The 15,186-nt window shown below is 38.9% G+C and overlaps 1 protein-coding gene across 2 annotated transcripts in view; it reads left to right on the top strand.

Moving 5' to 3' along the window:
• SNTB2 (syntrophin beta 2) overlaps positions 1-15,186 on the top strand; it is a 94,458-nt gene extending 79,272 nt beyond the window's left edge. The window contains exons 6-7 of one of the 2 annotated variants that reach the window (XM_063112369.1): positions 8,623-8,807; positions 10,426-15,186. In XM_063112369.1, coding sequence (XP_062968439.1) covers positions 8,623-8,807; positions 10,426-10,518 — 278 coding nt within the window. In that variant the 3' untranslated portion in view covers positions 10,519-15,186. Of the gene's footprint in view, positions 1-8,622; positions 8,808-9,855; positions 9,917-10,425 lie in introns of those variants that run through there. The other variant, XM_063112370.1, reaches the window with a different exon arrangement.

The raw sequence follows: 15,186 nt of genomic DNA, 5'->3' as shown, positions 1-15,186 counted from the left end.
TATATATTTATATATTTTTTTCTTTTTTTGACTGGTGGGGATTGCAACCCTCAGCATGGTGTGGTCTGCACCACGCTCAGCCAGTGAGTGCACCAGCCATCCCTATATAGGATCCGACCCCGCGGCCTTGGCGCTACCAGCGCCGCACTCTCCGGAGTGAGCCACCACAGGGCCAGCCCTCACAGCTATATTTTAATATTACCTCAGTAATACTTTTATTTCCACAATTCAATTTAACCTTTATAATTATAAATCACTTAGTCTGTATTTAGAGCTTTGCCAGATATATTAAACTGGCTGAAGATAAAGCACTTTGAGAACCAGAATTCCTTTATGTATATATAAGCCAGCATGTCATTCAGATGCATGTTACTACCTCTGTTAAATTGTTGGGAGATTCAGAAAGGTTTATTTAATAACTATAGTTGTAGCACATTGTACCACCTACTCACATATTTGTGGCCTTAAAGAAAGGATGTTAACAAAAAGAAATCAGTTAAGTTCTATTTCTTGTCTCCTACATGTCCTAGTTATAATTTACCCATTTGGAAAAATTTCAGGGGCTGCCTGTTAAGTCATTTGGTTAGAGCATGGTTCTGATAACACCAAGGTCAGGGGTTCAGATCCCCTTATCGGCCAGCTGCCAAAAAAAAAAAAAAAGTATACTTAGAAAATTTTTAGTAAATACTTAGAAAATTTGACTAACAAATGCAATATGTGATTTTTATAATGTTCACTTAGTTTTAAACCCTTATTCTGTTATACTTGTAGTAGAACCGATCAGAGATCCTTCTGGTACACAAATACTATTTCCTTCTAGCAAATGTGAAATTCAGGATGAGTAAGAATAGAATGTAGTTAACTTTCTCATGTACATAAACCCATTTCCCGTTTGTCACAGGATTTGAAAATGTGAAAATACATATATCTGTATAGTTGCTCCAACTTTAATACGTGTGCTATTAAAGGCTTATTTTATCATACCAATTACTCAAGCCATTAAAGTCTTGTTTTTTGGTTTTTTGTTTTTTTGGTGGCTGGCCAGTACGGGGATCTGAACCAGTGACCTTGGTGTTATAAAGCTGCGCTCTCACCAACTGAGCTAACCAGCCAGCCCCCATTAAAGTTTTAAAATCATACAAAAACTTTATGAAGGTAGTTTATATTTGTGTAGCTTTGGTCATAATGAAGACTAAGAAGTAAATAAAGGTAGGATTTCCATTAATGAATATGCAGAAAATCTGGGAGAGGAAAAGAAAAATGGGCATTTTAAAGTATTTATATTAGAATATATGAGGAGAGTTTGCTCTAATCGTTTGTTCTCAATTTCTTAGAAATTCTCTTGAATCCCTTTTTACTCATCTATTCAGCAGATATTTTTGAGTGTATATGCTGTGCTCTTACTAGCTATAATAAAACAAATAAGGTAGGCATAACCCCTGCGTAGGAAGGACAGAAACAGAAAGAGTAATTGGTGTCTATAAAACACATCAGCGTTGTCATACTGCATAAATGAGATACATGTGTCATCTAAACATCACACACAACCCTCTAAGGCAAATGTTATCACCTCCATTTTCAAGATATGGGAAGCAGAGGCCAGTGGTTCTTGAACTGAGGTCTTTTCTGACTCCAAAACCAGTGCCTTCAACCCCTGCATTTCCCTCTCTATCTGACTCATTCTTATGACCAGATTCTTCAGAACATACAATGTCAGCCTCTCTTCATTAAATCAACAAATATTTGCTGAGTGTTTTAATATTTACCATGTACTGTGCTTTGTGATGAGAGAAATAAAAATAAATAAGACCTACTTTATGTCTTTGACCAAAGAGCTAGAACACAGTGTTGTGTTCTTTGTAACTCCATGCATGATTAGCCCATTGATTATACCTGATGGGCAGGCTCTTCCTACATGCAGTCACCAAGAATGTTGCCCCAGCCTTTCTCCGAGACAGTCCTGGGCAGTCGGGATAGGTTGAACCTGCCAGACTTACTCCCTCCTGTGTTACTCTGCAGGGCTCAGAGGAGCCTGCATGACATACATGGCCCTATGGCTGCTGTAGGGATGGGCCAAGAGACTTGCTAGAAACACTGGAGCCCCCCAGAGCCCTCCTCCCAAGTAACTGGCCCCAAGCAGCAGCAACAGGATTTGCAGCATAGAACTTCTTTGTCATTAGGGTCTTTTTCTCCATGATACACTGGTAACCACTAGCGGTCTCTCATTTAAAATGATAAAGTAGATAATATAGTCATATTTACAAGTGTTGACCTTGGTGCAACACTATTGATTGGTTTATTAGTTAATGAGACTTTTACCTCCTAGCTTTATTAAATTTCTTTACTATTGGGGAGCTCCTTAGAAAATTTTCTTTATGTCATTACACTCAACAATATTCTCATTCTTTAAAAAAAACCAACGCCCCCTCCACTTAGGAGTTTGAGACGTAGTAGCCAGAGCAGTAGAAGGAAAACCAGGATTGGTGGGATGGTAAGTGTCTTAGAAGCCAAAGAATATTTCAAGAAGAGGAATGGTCAGGAGGGTTAAATGTATAAGTTTAGGTTTAGGGTGAAATTAATATAAAAATGCCCACTAAAACTAGATTAAATTTTAAAGAGATATCTTACATAAAAGAGAGAGAGCAAGAATAAAAGGGAGAGAGAGGTCGTCTCTTCCCAATCATAGTTCTTTTTAATCTGATTGAGCTAGTTTGGTTCATATGCCCGCCCTGGACCATAACAATCACCCGGGGAAAGCCATGCTCTGATTGGCCCAGAAACTATCTACCCTTAAGTTGGGGGTCACCCTTCCCAGAAACACATTAGGACAAAGTAATAAAATTGGGGTTTTGCTATAAAAAATGGAGAAATAGAAGCTGAATGGACAGCCAACAATTAGTACTATAAGTATTAAGTAAGGTGAAGCTGAAGAAGCAGGTCAGATATCGCAACATGGAGATTATTGGTGCCTTTGGGGAGATATGCTTAACAGTGTGATGGCAGTGGCAGATTGCAGAGAGCTGAGGACTGACTGGGAGGTGACATGGACAAACTGAGTATAGATACTCTTTCAAGAAGTTTTGCTATGAAGAGGAGAGGTGTGGGTGGGTAGTTGGAGGAAGGTAAGGAGTTGAGTAGTGGCATTTCTTTTAATAATGAGAGAGACTTGAACATTTAAACAAGTTAATGGTTATTGAGCTGGCTGGTTTACTCAGTTGGTTAGAGCGTGGTGCTGATAACACCAACGTCAAGGGTTCAGATCCCAGTACCAGCTAGCCACCAAAAAAAAAAAGAAAAATAAAAAGTTAATGAGAGGACTCTGATTTAGAGATTTAGAGGGAGATGTTGAAAATACAAGAGAGGGCTGGGGCCGGCCTGTGGCTCACTTGGGAGAGTGTGGTGCTGATAACACCAAGGCCACGGGTTCGGATCCCTATATAGGGATGGCCGGTTAGCTCACTTGGGAGAGCGTGGTACTGAGAACACCAAGTCAAGGGTTAAGATCCCCTTACCGGTCATCTTAAAAAAAAAAAAAAAATACAAGAGGAAGGAGGAATAATTAAACTTGTACAGTTTTGGGGAAGGTGGAAGTGGATGCAATCCAAAGCACAGGTGGAGGGATTGGCCTCAGCCTGGAAGAGGGATAGACGGAGAGAGGAGAGGATGGGTGGAGATGTAGGGCCTCACCTTAGCTGCTGAAGTGGGCATTGCCTTTTGCTCCTGAGCAATTTGTGCTATAGACATCCCTGGCTTTTACTCCATCCCCAACTCTAAGTGCAATTCTTTTTTTTTTTTTTTTTAAAGATGACCAGTAAGGGGATCTTAACCCTTGACTTGGTGTTGTCAGCACCATGCTCACCCAGTGAGCTAACCGGCCATCCCTATATGGGATCCGAACCCGTGGCCTTGGTGTTATCAGCACCGCACTCTCCCAAGTGAGCCACAGGCCGGCCCTCTAAGTGCAATTCTAGGCCACTTTTATGTTGCTTGAAGTTTTAAAGTTATATCATGCTTATAATCAGGAAAAACAATTCTTGATTTTTGCCCATGGAACCATCAGTCCCCATATATCTAAACCATCACTATAAAGAATGCTATAATATAATATTACTGAGAAGCTGGGAGAAGTAGTAGAAGTTTAGCTTGAGAATTTCCTGTGAAGTCTAAGGCTGAAAATAATGGATTGTGCTGGGGCCCAAATATTGGCACTTTGTCTCAATCCCAATGTCTCATATTTATCTAATTAAATAAGGTTAGCATAATCAATAGGAATTGTACCCAAAACCAGGTATTAATGTTCTATATCAGTGGTTCCCAGTCCCTATTGCACAGTGGAAATGCCTGGAGAGCTTTTTAATAATATAGATGACAAAGTTCTGCCTCCCTAGATTCTATTTTAATGTCCAACTAGTGTTGAGAACCACTGCTTTAGATTTTCAGATGAAAAATAATAATTTATATTATTAAGCAGTCAAAACTATTAATTAAAAATAAATGAGTAAATACAACTCTGAATATACAAAAAACCATTGAGTTGTACACTTGAAAAGGGTGAATTGCATGTAAGGTGTGTGAGTTATATCTCAATAAAGCTATTATTTAAAAGATGAGAATAATCAAAACCTTTTTTTTTTTTTTTGCGACCAGTAAGGGGATCGCAACCCTTGGCTTGGTGTCGCCCGCACCGCGCTCAGCCAGTGAGCGCACCGGCCATCCCTATATAGGATCCAAACCCGCGGTGGGAGTGCCACTGCGCTCCCAGCGCTGCACTCTCCCGAGTGAGCCACGGGGTCGGCCCAGAATAATCAAAACTTTAAAGATGAAATCAGAATTTTGAAGTGCAAGTTATTCATGATACAGGGAAAATCTCATCAGAGAACTTTATTTAGATTGATTGGTCTTAGATAAGTGATTCCTGGTTTTCTGTGGTTTGTCTGCACCTAGGCCTTGGTCCTCCACTGTCCCTCCATCCCAGATCACCACCTTGTTGTCCCTGACCCCTCCCCCAGGTTGTGGATGGTTATCAAAGTAGGTCTCAGTGATGAGATGACTCTTAGAAAAGAGATGAAGATATCTTTTTTATTACTTAGTAATAACCCTGAAAGTTTATTTTAATTTTTAGATGAGTTAAAACATCATGGGAGGGGCTGGCCCGTGGCTCACTTGGTAGAGTGCGGTGCTGATAACACCAAGGCCACGGGGTTCGGATCCTATATAGGGATGGCCGGTTTGCTCACTGGCTGAGCATGGTGCTGACAACACCAAGCCAAGGGTTGAGATCCCCTTACCGGTCACCTTTTTAAAAAAAAAAAAAAAATCATGGGAGGACTGGTCCGTGGCTCACTCGGGAGAGTGTGGTGCTGATAACACCCAGGCCACGGGTTCGGATCCCATATAGGGATGGCCGGTTGGCTCACTGGCTGAGCGTGGTGCTGACAACACCAAATCAAGTGTTAAGATCATCTTACCGGTCATCTTTAAAAAAAAAAAAAAAAAAGCCATGTGTATATTAATTCTGGCATATAGTACATACTCAACAAAGTGGCCATTGTTATAACTTTTATTACTATGTAAGACCTTACTGAAACAGCACCTCTCTTAAGCCTTTTCCAATTCCCAAGAGTTACTCTAGTCCCCTCTCTTCTATCCTGCCACAGCATTTTGTTTATCTCTCTGTTCTACCACTTATTTCATTCTACTCTGCCCATGTTTCCTTTTCTTTCTCTCTCACTTGTCTGATCAGAAACCATCTTTTATTCAGCTCTGTGTCTCCCAGTACCGAACAAAATGTCTGGCACATAGTAAGTGCTCAAAACAATTTTTTTTTCCAGTATACATTGGTTGTGATTACCTGTTTGTCTTCCCTGCTGTCCTGTGAGAGCAGGGAGTTCAAGAGATAGGAATATGTGAGTTGGTGAGCATGCAAACTAAGCTGTAATTCACAATGCCATTGAACAGTTGGTCTTCATGTATATTTTCTGATTATTCTGGGTCCAGGCTAATGAAGTTGCTTCCCTTATCTTTCACTCACTCGGCTCATCAGCATCAACCCACATTGTATTCCACAAAAGGAACACAAAGCACCCACTGCTGAGTGCTGTTTCGTTTATCTCCCTCCCTTGATTATCTCAAAACAGTAGTTTTTTTTCCCCTTTAAACTTCAATATCTGATGTCCTGTGATTGTCCTTGAATACTGCTATTGTGTGTCTTTATATTTCTGGTAACAACCCTGTTAAGCAAAATCAATATATTAAATTTCTTACCAACATCTTTAAATTGGGGTGGATGGTGGATTTATAGTCATCCAAGTGTTTTCATTGAATCAAGGCCATCAGGATAGTTATAATAAGCCATTGCAACAGTTCAGACCTTGGCTGCAGATCCTGTCCCACCAGCATAGGGCCAGTTTTCACAGGTTCCTGCAAAACACACACACACACATACACAGTTAGTTGTTAAATCAGAGACACACACACACAGTTAGTTGTTAAATCAGAGACACACACACACACACACACACACACACACACACACAGTTGTTAAATCAGAGTCTGAGGCTTATTTCTCTTTGGTTCATTACTCTTGAGACCGTCTGAGGGTTAGGGTGTCAGACACTTAATCAACACTGCTTCCACTGTTTGATCTACTATTTAGGGGAAAACCATTTAACTAATACTGTTAGGCACAACATTTCTAGGACCAGGTCTTACTCTCATTCAGAAGTATCTGGTATTATAAATTTTAAACTAAAACAAACTCAATATCTAGACCTAAACATATTCAGTATGATCTTTACTTCTCCTTTTCAAGATTGAGGTGATCATAAGCAAAATTCCATTTTTTAAAGTAGCATACACACACAACACACACTGACATTCCCTCGCCTTTCCTTCCCTCCTGGGGGGAAACAATCTGAAACAACATTTAAGAAATCTCTTATATGACAAGCTTGTTGGGGGTTAATTGCTTGCCTTTGCTTGCCTTTGCTAGGTGTGGTCCCTAATCTCACTCCACTGGTGACATTCTTACAAGCAGAGACATTCACCCACCTGCATTGTGCCCTCTCCAACCAGTGCTCAAGGACTTGGGCAGATCCTTGCTCTTTGAGCTTTTCTTTTTTAGATTAGCACTGATCCCTATCATGTCTTTAGTCCTCAGTACCCTTGGCTATACTTTAGTGGTGTTAATAGAATTAAATTCTCTTGAAAACAATATGCTGGTTGCTTTGATTTGGATCTGGCTGTTCCTCCAAACCCCTCAGCCATTCATTTAGAGATTATTGCATTGGATTTCTTCTACAGGTAGATAATCTTATCCATGTTTGTCTTCCAAGGTTACTTTTCAGAGGGTAACTAATATTAAAAGTTCATGGTCCAAACTTGTCTGCTTAGAGTGGTGCTGAAAGGGATGCTGCTAGTATTTATGTTATTGTTTTTCCCTATTTCCTAAACACACCATCTTGACTAATTGAGTTTTTGCATATCTAGTGAAAGAATACATTGGTTTAGATATGACTTGCTTGTTCAGAAGCCATTGTTTCTGTCCAAACATAGCTCAACTCTGATCCTTAAGTGATTTTAAGTTCATCTCTCAGATGACTGTGTTAATTCCCAGGACTCAGAGGGTCTCTCACTTATAGACCTGTACTAACAACAAAACTATGCTCGGGGGCTGGCCCGTGGCTCACTCGGGAGAGTGTGGTGCTGGTAACACCAAGGCCACGGGTTCGGATCCCATATAGGGATGGCCGGTTAGCTTACTGGGTGAGTGTGGTGCTGCAACACCAAGTCAAGGGTTACGATCCCCTTACCAGTCATCTTTAAAAAAAAAAAAAAAAACTATGCTCAAATGCTAGTGAAACTGGGACTTCACCAGTGTTGATAGAAGGCATTTGCCTGTTTGATGATCAAAGTTTTTTGTTTCCTATCAATTCAGATATCTCCTTTGAATTGTATCCTTGATAAGATTGATTGTACAAGTTTTGCCGAGTATAGCCTTTAACTTTGATAAACGTTATCTTTCTCTTACCAAACACCAACCAAACCATGTTACTGCCCCTGAAAAGCATCTTCGTCTTTGCTCTTTTGGTTGTTCCTTCTTCTTGCCCAATTGAATCCTTCCTATTCCTCCCTGTCTGTGCAGTTTTACCTATTCTAATAGGGCCTGTCTAAAGTCCCAGCTACTCCAGGAAACCTCTCCTTGACTTTGGCCTTATTCAGTTTTGTGTTTAATCATTTTCTACACATTCTACCTTATACAGTTAGGGATTTTATGTTTATGCCTATGCGTTTGTAAAGTCCTTGAGAGCAGGGACCATGCCTCTTACCTCTCTAGTACCATGCACAGCTTACACACACTTGCCAGCACAAGTGTTCAGTTAGACTCACTGAATTGGGCTGAATCAGGTGTCCAGGAGGCTTATGGTAATTTCTGCCTCATCTCAATCAAGATGTTTACTCCAGTGACCAAAACAAAACTCAAGTTAGGAGGTTCCAAACAAGTTAAGCATCAAACACTCTCAAGAAAAGACTTTTTCCTTTTTTGAAGTCAGAAGAATCCTTTTCTACTTGATAACTGAAGTAGGAACTTTACTAATGATGTTTTTGGTTTGTCTCCAACAGGCTGCACATTAAATGGCCAAGAGGTAAGACTCACTGTCCATTATGAAAATGGGTTCACTATCTCCAGGGAAAATGGAGGCTCCAGTAGCATTTTGTACCGCTACCCCTTTGAAAGGCTGAAAATGTCCGCTGATGATGGCATCAGAAATCTCTATCTGGATTTTGGTGGTCCTGAGGGAGAACTGGTAAGAATGTTTCTGAAAAACATGTTTATTCTAATAGGTATTCTCATTGCTTCTTACCTCTTGTATAGAAAATTATCAACTGACATTCCATTTAGAGCCAGGAAATCGTTCTTCAGTTTTTGTGATGGCATTGAGTTTGGGTGGTTGTTATTGTTGTTGTTTTCCTTTCTCCACATTAGAAAACTGTTCTCTTTTTTAAAAGTTTTGTTTGAATGTTAGAAAGAAAAAAATAGCCCTTTTAAGAAACAGGTTTTTATCAAAAATAAGATATAAAATTCTAAAGCTGGGAAATATTAATGCACAAATTCTATCCATTGCTATTATTGGCAGTTTGTTGGGATAAGAGTTAAGAGTAAGAGTGACTTGGTTGCTACAGAAACTCTGCTGATCAGGGAAAAAGAAACAGATATATCCACAAAGCTATTGTCTTTTATGATCTCCTTTTCCTTTAAAGGAAATATTGACAGGAAGTCACGATTCCTCTTAGAGGGAATAGAGAAATGTGTCATATATATTTCAGAAACCATAAATTATGAGAAAGGAATAAAGCAGTACCTTTTCTCTCTTATCAATATTGACCCAGTAGTTCAAATCTTATCATACATGAAATCTATGTCCACTGACATAGGCACAAAAGGTGTAAATTCAGAAACACTGAATCTTGAAATTTTAGAACCGAAAGAGGTCTTAGAGATAATGTAGTTCAAACTCGAAATGAGAAAACTATGGCTAGAAACCTTATTTTAAATGAACCTTTAGGAGACTATGGATAGGCTATGGTTCAGGGCTTTACAAAAGCCTGGGGCATTAGTGAGAGTTAAATCCTTCTATTAAGTTAGCCAGTTATTAATATCAGTTGCCACTTAGCATGAAAGGTTAGATTATTCCTGGCTATTTATATGTTTTTAACCCCTGCTTTATTTTTTTTAATAGATATAAAGTTTAGCGGTGACCCTAGTGATCTATAATTTGTTTCTAATTAAGTTGCATTTATCTTCAAAAGGCATAGTTAACTAAACCAGGTCCTCTTCCTGATCTCTGTTATCAGTGCCGAAGATTGACTAACCATTTGACTCATGCAGCCTGACCCCAGGTCTCCTGTTTCATCTGGTGGCAACTGTACAATTTGGAGGCCTGTGCTTAAGAAGGTATAACTAGCCTTCCTAACTAGCCTCAAGAGTTGTCATTTCCACCACAAACCTAATGAGGTATATCAAAAAATTACACCCATACTTGGTCATGCTTCAGCAGAGTTTACTGTGGTTCCCCCTGGGAATATAATTACAATTCATGGTCTCCATATAGGATATTCCTCTTTATTTTAAATACTCTGCTTTTTGGTTCTTACCAGGCATGGTGTAACCCAGTACACCACCAATTGTCTCCTAATTGTGGATGTGAAACCTCAAACCACTGTTAAATAATGGCATGGAATAACCTTACTTCATAGTACACTTTTGTTTATGGTTGTAAATTCCCAAGAGTTGCCATAGTGCTGGCACAGTCTTTATCCAAGTTTTTTAAAAGTAAAACATCACATCTAAATTTGTTTATTTTGCATCTTCGCTTATTAAAGTGCCTGTATGTGGTGGTGATAATTAATGTTCTTTGTCCACAGACCATGGACCTGCACTCTTGTCCAAAGCCGATTGTATTTGTGTTGCACACATTCTTGTCAGCCAAAGTCACTCGCATGGGACTGCTTGTATGAGCAGCAAAAAATCAGAAAAGAGCCTTGACTGTCAGAAGAAGTATTTCCACCTCAAAAAGGAAAAAAAAAAAGCACAAAAAGAAAGTTCTTTGCTCTCTCCTCCAGCACAGTGCCTTCCCAAGGACCTGCAAATCACTGCTGAACCATAACTGTGTTTAAAGAAGAGCCTACCTTTCACAAGCGACCTTGGCCAGAAATTCCAGGACTCTAATGAGCTCCAAAATGAAGCTATTGATTTGTCTTGTTGCATAATGTGGTTTATAAGTAATTAGGTTTATTTTTCCTGTTAAAAAGGGTGGTTCATTGTTTTTCTTTTTGCACATAATCAAATAGCCAAGAGCAGTTTCTTTTTCTTCTTCCTGTAGGATTTGTTTCGGGCTTAGCCTGGATCTCTTTTTTAGGATGACTCTCCCTTCCCAGGTGCTAGCTTGCAGCAGCCCATTGCTTTTTGTTCACTCCAGATAGGTTGTATGTTCTGTGGGAGCTTGCTGTCCTTGCTCCTGCTACATCCCACCCCAGCCATCACTTCCCACTTTATCACAAGCTTGGCCACTCATGAGTGCTAACTTTAGGACTGAGAACTTGCAAAATTTGATTTGCCTTGCCTTCCACTCCCTTTCTTGTGGTGACCAAGTTGGAAACCACTGCTTTGAAAGAAAAGTTTTGCTCCTTTTAGGTTTTTCTGATTTTATCTTTGGTAGGAGCCAGGTTTTAAAACCTACTTTAAAAGAAAGTCCTCATTTTAGGCTAAGCCATTTTTTTATTCCTTACCAAATGTGCCTTTGGTTAGGTTAGTGGAGCTTTATTAGTCACTGTTTGAATAACTGGATATCACTGCCATTCCAGGGAGATCATCTATTCTAGTTTTGAGGAGGGTTTCCTTAATGATATCTTTTCTAGTGGGCAGATCTCTTTGAGGAAGAAAAATCCCAAAGAGCGAGTTTGTTTAAAGAGTGAGTTTGTTTAAACAGTATACTTTGTGGGCAAAGCCAGCTCTTCAACATAAACATCATGTCGAGTTGCTTTGGGCCGTGTGAGCCCACGCAGAATCCTGGCCCTGGCCCTGGCCCTCTCCCTTTGTGGCAGCAAAGCAGCATGGGTAAGCCGCTAACTCAAGACTCAGTGCTGGCTTCATAACGCATCCTACAGTGGGCAGGGTGATGAGACCACGGAACAGCCACCTGCATTTTGCTAAGCGTTGCCAGGTGTCCTCATTAGGACACAGTAGCAGTAAGATCGCTGATTTTGTGGTAGTGGAGAATCACACTCACCTTGTTTTTCCTCATTTTTGAAGGGGGTATATATCTGAAAACATTTAATATAGTATAATATCTATATAAAATATCAAGATTAGCACAGTCCCTGGATCTGAAGGAAAAGGTAACATTGATTCGGATGCTCTCTTGGACTAGTTCTTGTTTACTAGATTTTTCAGGAGTGCCATAAGAGGATGTGAGCACTACAGAGTGGGGAGGTGGGTGAAGAGGAAAGAAAAGAAAACCCAATTGTGTATGCAAAACATGAGCTATTTGATTTGAGTGTGGCCTGACAGGTGTGATGTGAAAGAATAGACTCATGAGCAGAGAGAGTTCTAGGTGGACATTGTAACCCCATTGTCCTCCCTCTGCCCATAAGGCAGCCTTCCTTCCCCATGTACAGTATGCCAAGGTTGGGGAGAGATGTCTGTTCTTCCCCCAGCTTCAAATAATTGTTGAAGTTCCAAAAATGAATTATCTGATCCCCTTAAAACTGGAAATTAAAACCTAGACAAGAATATGTTTTTCAAGAGCTTTCTGTGTTTTGAAAATTCATAAACCTAAGATTGGTTCCATCTGAGATAAATTTGCATTTCAGGGAAGAAAAAACTGTCTTGAAGGTCCAGCTATGATTTCTAGAAGCAGAATTTCAACACATAATAAGAAAGCTTGGACATTCATTGCAGTTAGAGTGTTATTAATATGAGAAGTTGAATGATGCATTCAGACTTCAGCAGCAAGGCCATTTAGTTGAGGTTTTCTGTGTTAAAGTGAAAGGCTAAGCCACTGAGCAGATTTGCAGGGGAACTTCTAAGCTACCATGCTCTTTAGTTATATGAAGATCTGTAAAGTAGGTATGATTAAAACGTGAGCAGGAGAGGCAAGGCATGTGTGCATTTCAGCCTATTTTGCTCAAGCTTAAACTGTCACGTATAGCACTGAGGTCCATAGGGTTTTTAATATCTTTTGAGTCTTGATGTGAAATGAAAGTGTATGGGAGGTTTCTTTGTCCACTAGCAGCCTGAAGTGCAAGAGCCTTTAAGCTGCTTGTGTTACATACTTTAACAGCTTTTCAATCATGGGTGACCAAGGTTGTTCTTCAATTAAGTGTGTTTGTGGGGTTTTCATACCACCCACGAAGTATTTTTTAATGAATGGGACGCCTTGATAAATAATGTTTTGTATTTAGATGCCAAAATATGGCAAATTATTTTCAAATGATAACTAAGAATGGGCATTTTTGATATTTCACCTCTTTTATAGAACCAGCTAACTTTTTATTGCCTTTTCACTTTGAATTAGGAAAATTGTTGAGGATGTTGCGGGTTCCTGTGTGTAGAATGGAAAGGGAACTGCAGAGTAGGGCCCCACCATTCAGGTGACCTGCTTCTCATGCCCCTTGTGGCCTGGGGCTTAGACATCTTCTCCACCTTCCACACAGAGCCTATAAGCAGCCAGTTGGTATAAGAAAAGTCTTCCTTCTCTTTCCCTAAAACTTCTCTTCTTTCTCTCCATAAAAAGAAAAAGGAAAGGAACAAAAGAAAAAGACACGTCTTCCTTGAAGTCATCAAACGAACTTTACCTGGAAATTAGTATCTAATATTTTATATGAAGAAATACTTAAATGTATGTTTATGCAGTATTTATTAGTAGGTTGTAATTGTAAGTTCACCTACCTAGTAGACAGAGTTGAATATTGGGACATGTACAGGCAATCAAAAATAGTACTTTTAATGTCATTCACTTATTTTAAAGCCATGTTTTAGCACTTTTTAGGCTAGGGAAAGTCTGATAGTGCCTGTTATCTGTACTCTTACAAACTTTGTCACTGAAAATTATTGCATGGCAGGAGAGATTGAATTATTTATTTCTTATATTTTTGTAAGTAGAAAAATCTCTCTAACCAACAGATGGCTAACATTTTTACTGATTGTTTTCTTAATTTACCCTCCTAAGCAGAATGGTAACTAAGCTTTTTTCAGCTGATTAAATGCATTTAGCTGATGAACCAAATTTATTATTGAAAAAAATTGAGCTGTGTGGAATCTGGACAAGATTATGTTTCTCTCAGAAACAGGTTTTGCTGTAAATGGTTTTGATGGACAAAAGTGTGAGAAAAGGTTATGATGTTTTTTTTACAATTTGTGAGAAACTCCAGGTCTTCTTATTTAACTTATATGCATGTAGATATATTTTGTTTGTTTTCAAAACCATGGAAGAACCTGTTTATATTTTTTAATGCAAATTATCTTGTAAGCTGCTATGCAAATTCTATTAAAAGCCCTACCTGCTTAAAGAGTTAAACATTTTTGAAACTTTCAGGGAAGACCTGTAGACTCAAGCACTTTCTCTCCTTTTTGTATCTTATCTTGGACACTTATGCTGAATTATTTTCTTATTATTTTCACTGGTTATAAGCTATAGATTGTACATAATGTTTAAACTATCCAAATATCCAGCATACATTTCCACATGGCTGCCATTGGTATTGATGCCATAAATGAATGGCTGGTGAGAAAGCCAAAGGTCTTCTTTTTCAATCCCTAATGAAGAAAAGTAAACTGCCAGATCTCTTTGGTCTCAAAGCAAATTGCCGTGGTCAGATCTGAATATCTATGTATGAAAAAAGAGATTGGGATTCTGCTTAAACTTTAAGTTGAATTTGTCTATATCATATTCATTCTTTTTATATATATATCAGGTATGATAGAGTACAGTTTGAGTTTGGAAATCACTTTCAGTTAAATTTTGATTGTTATTGGGGCTTTTCTTTTTCCCTCTGAAGATGAAAGTGGAGGAATCTGCCGTTTCCTACCATTCTCTCTTTGTGCCCTTATTTTAATTGCTTGGTAATCGAGAATTATTTTGACTTTCCACATACTATCTTTAAAAACTGATCATAGTAGTCCATTCCCACCCCCTTTTAAAAGTTATGTCTTTCACTGTGCTGGGTACATGGACACTTGATAAATGTGTGTTGATCAACAGTTCTAAAATAATTATGCTGTATACCAAAATTATGTATTTTTGAGCAATATAGTTATTCCTATGTTGTAATGATGTTAAGTGGAATTTATTTTATGCTAGTAATATGTAGACTGCTTAAGTGGCTGATTTGAAACCCTTTCTCTAAAAAAACCCAAACATCTGGCAGGGATCAGTGATACAAGTTCATTCTGTTAAAGGATAGAATTTCAAGTTAAGGGTAATGTACAATAAATAGGCACATAGAGCACATCTGTTTTCTTGTCTCTTTTTGACACTAGCTAAACTGCCAACTAGAAGAATGGTTGTTCCGTGATAACTAGAAAGAGTATTTTAACAAAATTTCTTCTTTTGTTTCAAAACATAAACTTGCCACCTTTATTCTTCCTTCCCTGTTTGGGAAACTGAACTAAACCCACATCTAATA

Source organism: Cynocephalus volans, chromosome 10 (assembly GCF_027409185.1).
Source record: "Cynocephalus volans isolate mCynVol1 chromosome 10, mCynVol1.pri, whole genome shotgun sequence".
Lineage (NCBI taxonomy): Eukaryota > Metazoa > Chordata > Mammalia > Dermoptera > Cynocephalidae > Cynocephalus > Cynocephalus volans.
Note: the sequence above shows the minus strand (reverse complement) of the source record. Positions and strands in the feature narration are given on the sequence as shown.